At 46.9% G+C, this 10,396-nt stretch overlaps 1 protein-coding gene across 4 annotated transcripts; it reads right to left on the bottom strand.

Annotated features, from left to right (window-relative positions):
- Nucleotides 1-398: 398 nt before the first annotated feature.
- On the bottom strand, nt 399-9,396 carry LOC144720962 (sorting nexin-10-like). Of its 4 annotated transcripts, none has more exons than XM_078598182.1 (7): nt 9,192-9,396; nt 7,111-7,179; nt 5,603-5,689; nt 4,336-4,436; nt 3,866-3,964; nt 2,822-3,160; nt 399-1,757 (listed from the first exon to the last, which is right to left on the bottom strand). In XM_078598182.1, the coding sequence occupies exons 2-7, from the start codon at nt 7,138-7,140 to the stop codon at nt 1,712-1,714; spliced, it is 702 nt and encodes a 233-aa protein (XP_078454308.1). In that variant the 5' UTR covers nt 7,141-7,179; nt 9,192-9,396; the 3' UTR covers nt 399-1,711. The 4 variants fall into 4 exon arrangements, with proteins under 4 accessions (XP_078454308.1, XP_078454307.1, XP_078454309.1 ...); XM_078598181.1 differs by lacking the exon at nt 9,192-9,396 and adding an exon at nt 8,726-9,180; XM_078598183.1 differs by lacking the exon at nt 9,192-9,396 and adding an exon at nt 8,759-9,180.
- Between the last annotated feature and the right edge of the window lie 1,000 nt (nt 9,397-10,396).

Here is a 10,396-nt window from a genome sequence, read left to right as displayed (position 1 = left end):
GCGGCAATCTCAGCAACAAGGTAAATTATGGACGGTCTGAGCCATTAACTTCTAATTCGGCGCGTGCCTGGAATAAGTCTGGGCTTACCGATGCTTTTTGCCGCAAGACCCGGCTCCGTGCGGCTCCGTGGGTGATTGTCGGAGCCAGTTTAGATTGCACTTCAAGCTGGAGCCGTCACAGTTGTCATCTCAACGCCCATTATGCTCACGGTTAACATTTGGCAATGACGGAAATGTTTTGCTATTAAATGACAGAATTGTATTTTTTACTGCTGGGTTATTGAATGCCTAAATATAGCTCTGCGGGCAAGTTTGTGTTAAGAGGGGAAAAAAAATCCCTCGACAGGCCTGATTATAAACAGAGGTAGTGATGATAGATGGGCACAGGGCAACTGAAATAGTGCTGCATACCAGAAATATTTATTAAACATTTCAAGCACCAACTTTGTCCCAGAATTTACAATGATCATACAAGCCGTACCAAAAAATGTTCACTTTTCACCAGCTGAAAATATTACTTTCAACACTGTATAAAGTAATACTGCACAGTATACGTATTGCACAGTTTGATCTAATTGCTGTCTTCGTAAACATGTCTGCATGTGGTTTAGGAAATGTTAATAAAATAAAAATCGTAATGACAGGATACAAACCAGTGCAACATTGAAATAATTTATACTCTTTATATTAGCTTTCTATTCTATGTAAAAAGATTTTTTTTCTAAAACATTGGAACATTTATAATTGCAAAGCTTATTATACCACAGTATCTTGAAATACGGGCAATGTTCCATCCATAATTATGAAGCTGATATTTTATATCGTGAACTGATTTTTTTTGTATGCTGAATTGTGATCTGTTTACACAATGCATGTTTTCAAACTCCAAAATGTACAAATGCGCACATTAAAGGAGGTAAAGGTGAAACATTAATGCATTTATATTCTTTATATTCTTGGTTCTTTCGGTAAAGAACCAATAATATGAATCCCTGCAGTCACGAAAGCTTTAAATAAAAAATGAATGCATTTATTCATAAAGTAATAAGCGACACCTTAAAATATATTACCAAGATGTTAAAGAAGCAATATTGCTCACAGTATAGCTTTGGTGGGGTTAAAGACCCATTTGTGAATGCAAGCACAACTGCCACCACTTCCAACATTTAAGACGCGCGCACACATACACACCCCTTTACAAGCTGTGTCGGACCCAAAACTTAGCCCCACACACGCACACGTGTATACATTAAATATCAAAATCATTACGGACTCCACGGTGATTTTCAAGAGGCTATAATGGTGCGGGGATTTAACAGGTCCCAATTTCACTGTGCATAAAACAGGTGTTGCAGCCTGTTCCTGGGCTACTTTGTGGGCAGCAGAGGGCAGTGCAGCACAATCCATTGCACTGCCATGCTCCTGTCGATGGCTCTGCGTCTTCACCAACCCAGACCGCACCAGCATACTGCGGTATAGCCATACAACCCACCACGACCTGCACTGCATGGGTGAGACCCTAATCCAGCAGTGGATTGGTTGTCGGGAATTTGCCAGATCCCAGTTGCCCAGCGTTTTGGTACATGCTGGTAGCTGGTCCATTTCAAAGCCAGGAGATGTCAGCTGCTGGGTTGGTTAAGCTGAATGCTTTCTGCGTTGGCTCCCTCTGCTGGCTCCTTGCAGTAACACTGCTCTGTGATGTTGCTCGAGGTTACTCCAAGCAATTGTTGTGTGAGCCCGACCCAGAGTCCTGTTCACTGCGAGTACAAACACAAAATGTGATATTAATGTAACGAACAACAAATTCGCCAAGCAAACAAGACAGGACTCTCCTTAAAAAATGTATATACTTTCCTGAATAAAGGGCATCATTCCTATTAAAAGTGTGTGCGCAATTACAACTGACCAGTGTGTGGTTCATGACACTTAGAACAAGCAGCATTAATTATATTCGCATATTCATGATCAAATCCACTTTTGATTTCAAAAAAGGTCAAGGGTTTTGAGACTGTCTCAGGCACGAGCATGTTGGTGGATAGCATAGAACTGCTCACAGTCCTTGCATCATTATCTGCTTCAGAGATCATCATCAGGTCTAGGCATGTAACGACACATCACGTACATGCAGGGCCCTTTTGTAAATCCACTGCTGAATGAGGGTCTCACCATGCCTTGAGGGTCTTGCGAGTTATTTATACAACCACGTTTTGCCATGCCGGTCATTGCAGTACACCTCGCAGAAATGTAACTTCCATTATCTGGAGTTGCAACGTGATAATCAATTCTAGTTTTTTACTGCTACATTTTGTATAAGTACTTTTGTACAGTTTAACTCGTTTAAAATAACCAGCAACTCTAGATCTTGCCAAATACATACAAATCCAAATTGTAAATAAACATTCTCACAAGTTTGATTCGACGCATGTATACCTTGAGCATAACAATTAATGTTACCGAACCAATACATCAGTCCAGGCAAGGAAACACTTCCGAGGAGATGCGGTGATGAAATCAGTTCGTGTGTGTGGTGGATTGTGAGATCGCAGAACCGTCAAGAGATGGTGATGGAAGCAAGTGAATTGACCATGGATTGATCACGGCCAATGTTGATGATGCACGGTAACATGTACACGTATGTCGAACTTCTTTCGCACCGTACGTAGCCAACCGTACTAATTGGATGTGCAGGAGACGGCCAACAAACTAAACACAAAAAGTAGTTCTAAAGAAATGAGATTTCAATCTAGATTTAAAAGTGCATAGCTCCAGTGGCGGCTCCCTAATATCGGCCTCATCGCGTCATGCGCTGAGCTGCACTTGCCTCTTTGTGTCATATTCCCCGCAGCAGGGTTTCTCTCCTTCGCCATCGTACGTGGACATGGCGAGTACATCTGGGTGGCTCTTGCGAGGGGGCGACGCTTCCCTAGCAGAAGCCACCTCATTCTCCTCCTCCTCCTCCTGCTGCTGCTGTCGCGGCTGCTGCGGTTGCGGCTCTTCCATCGGGAAGCGGCAACCGGCACGCTGCTGGCACATTATGGCGTCGTGAACGGAGAAGCTGGTGAGGCCAGAAACGCACGCGTCCATCTCGCTTACGCTCAGGCGGCTCTGCAGGAACAGGTGCAGGCGGCTGTCCGATAGCACGATGACCATCTTCACTATCCTGACGCATGCCGACATAAGACAACGGGGAAAATGCGCCAAGTTTAACTTTCATTGCTTCATTCCAGTGCCGAAAAATTACATATTAACTGCATCTTGTGTAATTTGTGTAATATTGTAAAAGTAGGAAGGTTTTTGTCGACCAACTGCTGAATGGAGGCTGTTGGCCATGACAATTGTTTAACCAGACTTCACTATGCTGGTTAATATGTGTAGGAGAAGCAGGAACACCCAGGTCGGGTTCAAATATTACTTGCCACTGTTGGTCTTGGCCGGGAGTCAGAGATGGTGACGGAAGCGAGTGTATTGACCAATGATTGATGACGGCCAATGTTGATGATGCATGGTTACATATATGTACACATTTTGAACTTCTTTCGCACCATTCGTAGCCAACTGTACTAATTGGAGGTGCGGGAGACGGACAACAAACTAAACACAAAAGTATGTCTAAAGAAATGTGTGGCCGGGAATCAGGTTCATGGTGCAGTATGCCACCAAGCCACCCCAAGTGACATTATACCACACAATATACAGCACACACAAGAGTTAAATATAACAAATACATTAGAGCATTAAGGTGAAAAACAGCATCATGCTTACATTGGGAAATAAACACACTACTTATAATCTCAAACTGCCGAGCGCCACTGTGGGTAGAGAGAAAGTGACTGTTGTTGTGGCCGATGTGGACATGCAGGCCAACCTGTGCAGGAAATTCTGAAGGCCCTGCCTCCTCATCTCCACGTCATTTTCGTTGTAGCAGCTGAAAAAGAGGTTCCTGGGTGGCAGGTCCGGTAGCTGCCTGTATCAACACAAAGCAATGATTGATCACAGCCAATGCAGTTTGATAGCAACAGTGAACAACAGATACGTGGTATATGCCTGCATGATGCTCCCCGGTGTCTGATAAATACCTTCACGCAAATTCCTCCGACACTCAAAAAAAACGCATACCTTTTCACCGTGATATTAATATACGATGCACACGAAATTCAATTAACAAATTTTGCGCGTGATAGTGTTGCTAATACTTAAAACGTAAGCTTGGTGAAGAGCTCCATCTAGCGGCTAAAAAGATGCAAAGCAATCAACAACTGGAAGAGTAAAACCGGGTCACAGACGACATGCATGGTTCACTATCGTGGGTGGCGCCCTTCTTTGCGGACGTCGTACTCGAGATTCGTGCTCTTCTCCAGGCACTTGCGCAGCCACACGAACTCCCGGAATCGACGACGGGTGCAAGACACCTTGCGCGTGAAACTTATGCTGTTAGTCTGAAAAAGAAAAATCGACACCGAGAGCCTGAAGCACAAATGTTGTGTACGTACAACAGTAACTAGAATTTATTTTCCGACAATATGTAAAAAGTTAATACTATTCCTCTTATTCCTGGAATATTTCCCACCAATGTGAGTTTTGACTTCCTGGTCTTCTCTCTCCATGTATTACTGTTGTGGGCCATCTCCATGTCCACTCCATAGTCCCTCTTATCATGGTTCACCACTTCCCACCTCTGTCCCGGCCTGCCTCCACCCTGGTGCTTCCATTTTCACAACCTTTCTTATTCAGATGTGGTTTTCCTCCTTTGTCCCCAAATTCAATATCAACTTAATTTCAGCTTGACTGATATGTGCACCGTTCTTGCTTTCTTCCACATCACGTCATGTCTGACCTCAATGTACAAGAGCTAATACTCTTGCAAAATATAAAAACTGTGTTACCACCAGGGCCAAGCGATGACAATTAAGACCAAATAATTTGTAAATTTCAGTTACGCTGCCCTCCCATCCACCCCCACACTCCTTTCATCAGAAGGTGGTGTGATATGCACTAATTATGACCAAAACTGCACCTGTTACACGTGACAGCTCTTTCAGATTGATGCAAAAATAAGACTTGGATTTTACTAAAGGCCACCCTTGATCGCGGCGCCCTATGCTGTCACACATGTCGCTCGATCCTAGGGAGGGCACTGGGTGCACCTCGACGGGGAAGTCTGATTAGCATCATACCTTTACTTTCAAGTATCAAGACAGAGATCAAGGCAGAGATAATATAATGGAGAAAAATGGGACTAAATAAATATATTTCGCAAAAGTTATTTCAATAAGTTGGCCATCACGCTGGCAAATGCCTGACTCTCTTAATAAGTAATTTGTTATCCTCAAGTGTGCAGACTGAACACAAGGTTTCATATCGCCATTGGTTGATGATTACTGGACCTATAAAAGTTATGTACAAGTACATATTTTGCATTGAGTTTACGAGGCTTTTTTTACACAGTTGCTAACCATGACAAAAACATGAGGCAGTTTCTATAGCTCAGCAAGTTGGCATTTATGATACTGCTAAAAAAAATGAGTTCTGTTTGACAGAGAAAATGAGAATATGCCATGAGCAAAATACTCAGCGGTGTGCCTTACTGAGAACAATTTCTTACGTGCAGGAATATCTCATAATCCACGTGAGGATGCCATGAATTCCTGTCCTGGATTTGGGGATCTCGGACGCGAACTTCCACAAAATCCTGGGGATATAACACACATACAATGACAATGATTCCGCTTTTAGCATCAACATATTGTTGGGGAAAGTGCTGTTAGTGAGCACCTATTAAGGAGGCAGGGCACACGAGGGGGTGGGTGGCCAGCATCATACCCGCCCACCCGCCTTTGTCTTCCCACTGCTGATGTTTACACACCACACCAGGTACTCGTCTAAGGCCGAGTCGACCTATGGAAGGTCCAGGACCGATTCAAATATTCACCACTGTTATTGGTCGTGTTCGGGAATCGAACTCAGGTCACTGGGTTCATAGCCCAGCGTGCTAACCGCTATACTACTGCAAACAACCTATTGGTCTACATGAGGACTAGGTTGTAAAATAATTTGTACACGATAATACATGGTCGTGACACCCATTGACTGTTATTGGTCGTGTTCGGGAATCGAACTCAGGTCACTGGGTTCATAGCCCAGCGTGCTAACCGCTATACTACTGCAAACGACCTATTGGTCTACATGAGGACTAGGTTGTAAAATAATTTGTACACGATAATAAATGGTCGTGACACCCATTGACACGTAAACAAATTAAGGTTCTGGAAAGCGCATGCTCGCCGCCAGCAGTAAACCCACTCACAGCATACAGTATTCGGTTTAGCACACTTGACACCAAAAAGCATCGTAAGCGGACGTAAACCGAAAACAAGCCAAATGTTAAACCAGCATCACGCACTAGCCTTGCGGTCCAGCCATAGCAGCGGGGAGCAGCTATAAAAGCATAAACTTGCGACATCACTCGATTTCCAGGAAGGGAGCCGAATAACTATGAAACTGGTTCAACGTTGCCCAACCCCGTGTCATCTGACATGAAAGAAAAGCCACTGCAGTATTGCACTGAACATTGCTTTCATTGAAACAATGAAAATCGTAAAACAAAGCTGACACAATGTACCTAACTTATAACCGTTTTACACTGTTAAAACGCATCGGATTACACAGTACTGCTATAAACATTTGTATTTTTTACAACCTAGACGCACAAAAAATACTTGGAAAGATGACATCTTCTTCCTTGGTGCGTCATTGTCAAAAAACACTGCCCTGGTTGAATGTATAATCTAAGGGCTTATTCAATTAAACTAAAAACTATTTATTTATTTTACCACGGAGCTATATACAGCTCGTTTTCAGAAGCGACCTGGCCACAAATGATAGCTCAACGAAGTGGTGGCTTATCACGTGGGCATTTATAGCAGCCAAATACTGTCAAACACATGTTTCTAAATGTGCAGGGAAAAACCGGAGGACCCGGAGAAAAATCCACGCGACCACGGGGAGAGAGACACGTAAACTCCAAATATACAGCAGCAGGCGTCATGATCGGGATCGAACCCACGCGCCCCTGCCTTGGTCAGTCTGATAATGACCACCCAATGCGTTCACCTCTTTTGCGTTCTCCATTGCTCGTGGCATCAACGTCTCGAGCTCAAAAAAAGGTGTCACTGCCACCGGCTGCACAAGAAAAGAGAAACAATGTTATACGAATAGCAAAACGTACACACCCGTCGTCAATCCCACCAACGGCTGGATAAAGGTGAATTGACGTGAATTACACAGTACTGTAAATGCCCACATAAACACAGTGTGTAACAAAGACAAAGATCCCCCCGTATAGCCTGAATAGACTGTAGGGGCAAGTACTGTTTTGGAGCACCTATGAAGACCGGCACAGCCCACGAGGAGGTGGGTGGCCAGCACCACGCCCGGCCGCCTTTGTCTTCCCAGTGGTGATGTTTAAACACCGCACCAGGTACTCATTGCAAGCTTTGTCGACCTAGGGGAGGCCCGTGACCGGTTCAGATAATCGTCACCGGTGGTGGCCACGAGGGGGAATCGAACTCGGGTCGCCGGGTTCGTAGCGCAGCGCACTAACCACTTTACCACCGCTCCCCAAAAACACACACACGCATCGGTCATGATGGATATTTCGCCATACTTCACCGCGCTTATCGACGAGGGTTGATAACGGTTATCGATCTCTCACACCAGGGATAGGCAACCAAAGTCACAAGAATAGACAATCCGCCCCCGCCTCCCCCACCGCGAATTCGGTGACAATAACAACAAAATGACCCCTCAATATTTAAAGAGCTGTGTTGGCCAATACGAGACGGCGTGGGCCCTAATGAATGAAGTCACAGAGCCGCAAGATGCGTCTTCGTGATCGAAGCCTCGACCTCTCGTTGTGTCCCTGAAGACGCAGCCAAGCACGAGGGAATGCGATGGTTAATTGGATCGGCATACCTGGTCAACCCCTTATCAGTGCCCTACCTTATTACAGACCAATTCAGACATTATTGGTCACCCCATGCCCAGTAAAACTCTCAACGTTCATCATACAAAGTCCCATCACAATGGAGAAACACAAACAAATAGATAAACATTTATATGTTACCCGTATTGAAACGGTTGTACGCCGTATGGACCTGAAAACTCGATTTCCCTGTACTAGAATACGGGGAATAAACCGTGTGGGTTGACACGAACTCAAATCAAGCACCACAATCAGCCCCTGTGTTTATACCGAGACGCGTTACGTAAGAGCACAGTGCAGATGACACGGATAGTTCATGTTAATTCGGTGTTTCACACGCAGTTCCATCAAAAGCTACCAAATGTCCTCACGCATTGTTACGAATCTCAGCCCCAGTCACACAGATCTGACAATGACTTCCATACTCTGAGTCATTGTCACGAGTAAGCAAGTGCCAAGTTAAGTGGTTAACGAGTTTCAGAATACACTCGAAGGTTTAAGTAGCGTGGTAAGCCAAAGGTTTACTGACCACCACATTAATCGCAACACATTTAAAAGCGAATAAAACTCACGACCACCAACCACCTTTGCCGATGAGAACCCCAACCACCTTACCGTCGTTCGTCTACAAGACACAAGCGGGGCCCACCGAGTACAGTAACCCCATTATAATTAATTATAAATCATTAAAAACTCATAAAGAGTCAGCGGAAGTGACGCCCTTACAAGATGTGCAAACGTTACCAGGCCAGGAGACGGTCGCTCACCACCACCGACCACTCATTGTAGATCCACTTTGCTGCACGAAAGGCCCTCCCCGTGTCCCCGACCCCACGACGCCGGCGATGAAACGAAACTGGGCCAGAAATCCTCCCCCCGCCGCCGCTTGTACTGACGATGAGTTTTCTCCTCAAGTCACCCGTCTAATTATTACCACGACTACGACTACACAGTTCAATGATCTCGCAAGCGAAGCAGAATTGTATTGAAGCCTAGCAGACGCAGTTGCTTGTTTGGGTGACAAGGCTGCCTACTAGACCCAGACTTGTGATCGGCTCTCAGCTGTTGATGGTGCCACGTAGTGACCAGCAGAGGGCGGTGCAGCAAAAACAACCAAGCAGGTTGCAGCCGTGGAGCTGCACTTCCAAGCGCTACCGGCTTCAAAAGCAAACTCCACGAACCCCCCTCAAAGCCCCTTCCCAGCACTGACCGGCGTGGCCAAGTGAAGGATTCAAGTGGAACGGTGAACGCGACTCTGTGGGCGCAGCGCGGCGTGGAAGAGGGCCTCCGTATCCAGCGGTGGATAGAGCTGCCAGTGCGAACGCCGTGAGCGCGACTGTCACCCGCTCGGGTGGTTTGCTGGGGGGGGAGCTGCGTGTCTCTGCCGAGTCGACGTGAACCCCGCGATTAGAATCTCTAGCGCGCTTCCGTCAAGCGAGGAATACCCCCCCCCCAAACCCTCCCAGCCCTCCCACACCCTCCCACCCTCCCAACCCCCTCCCACCCTCCCAACCCCCTCCCACCCTCCCAACCCCCCCTCCCAAACCACCCTCCCAAACCACCCCTCCCCACCCTCCCAACCCCCTCCCACCCTCCCAACCCCCTCCCACCCTCCCAAACCACCCCTCCCCACCCTCCCAAACCCCTCCCCCAGCCTCCCAACCCCCCACCCTCCCAACCCCCCCACCCTCCCAACCCCCCCACCCTCCCAAACCCCCCCCCAACCTCCCAAACCCCCCCCCCAACCTCCCAAACCCCTCCCCCAACCTCCCAAACCCCCCCCCCCAACCTCCCAAACCACCCCCCAACCTCCCAAACCCCTCCCCCACCCTCCCAAACCCCCACCCTCCCAAACCCCTCCCCCACCCAGTCTATCACCATTGGCGGAGCGCTCGCACGTGGCCCATTGGGGCGTCACGTTGTGGGGTGGAGGGGAGGGGGTACTCGCTCGTGCGTATGCGTGGTAGGGAATGTAAAACGCCGGATCGTGTCACGTGATACTCGGCAGGAGGGGGCACGTGGTCGCACCTTCGTGACTGCCCGCCACGTGCTTTTCTTGGACTATTGTCAATCATTCAATGTCTCAGTATTTACGGCTAAAAAATCATCATGTTCATCGTGATCGTCGTCATTATTATCAGCCGTGGTCTCTCCACTGCTGGATATTGGAAAATCGGTATTTTCGTCCCCGAGTTGAAAATGTCCTGGGGTCTTGAATACAGCAGCAAAATAGCGTAAATCCTACCAGGCAGCGATTTGCATCGGCAAAGAAAGTGCGTCATGCAAAAACCCGGAGCATATATATGTGCGTTGTTGAAATCACTTCGCAACGATGATTCCGATAAAGTGGTTGCTATGATTGACGTCTGCACTCAGGCTACACCAGCCAATCAGCTGCCAGTAAAGTGATCGTCA

The sequence above is a fragment of the Lampetra planeri genome, chromosome 10 (assembly GCF_965212315.1).
Source record: "Lampetra planeri chromosome 10, kcLamPlan1.2.h2, whole genome shotgun sequence".
NCBI classification, from domain to species: domain Eukaryota; kingdom Metazoa; phylum Chordata; class Hyperoartia; order Petromyzontiformes; family Petromyzontidae; genus Lampetra; species Lampetra planeri.
This window is presented reverse-complemented; position numbering and strand designations above follow the sequence as displayed.

Coding starts and splice junctions, on each gene's coding strand:
- LOC144720962 (XM_078598182.1), bottom strand. CDS start 7,140: ATGCCACGAGCAATGGAGAACGCAAAAGAG. Junction 3,161..3,865: donor CTTCAGAATTTCCTGCACAG/GTTGGCCTGCAT, acceptor GGCATGCGTCAG/GATAGTGAAGATGGTCATCG. Junction 1,758..2,821: donor GGGGAATATGACACAAAGAG/GCAAGTGCAGCT, acceptor TTGTACTCGCAG/TGAACAGGACTCTGGGTCGG.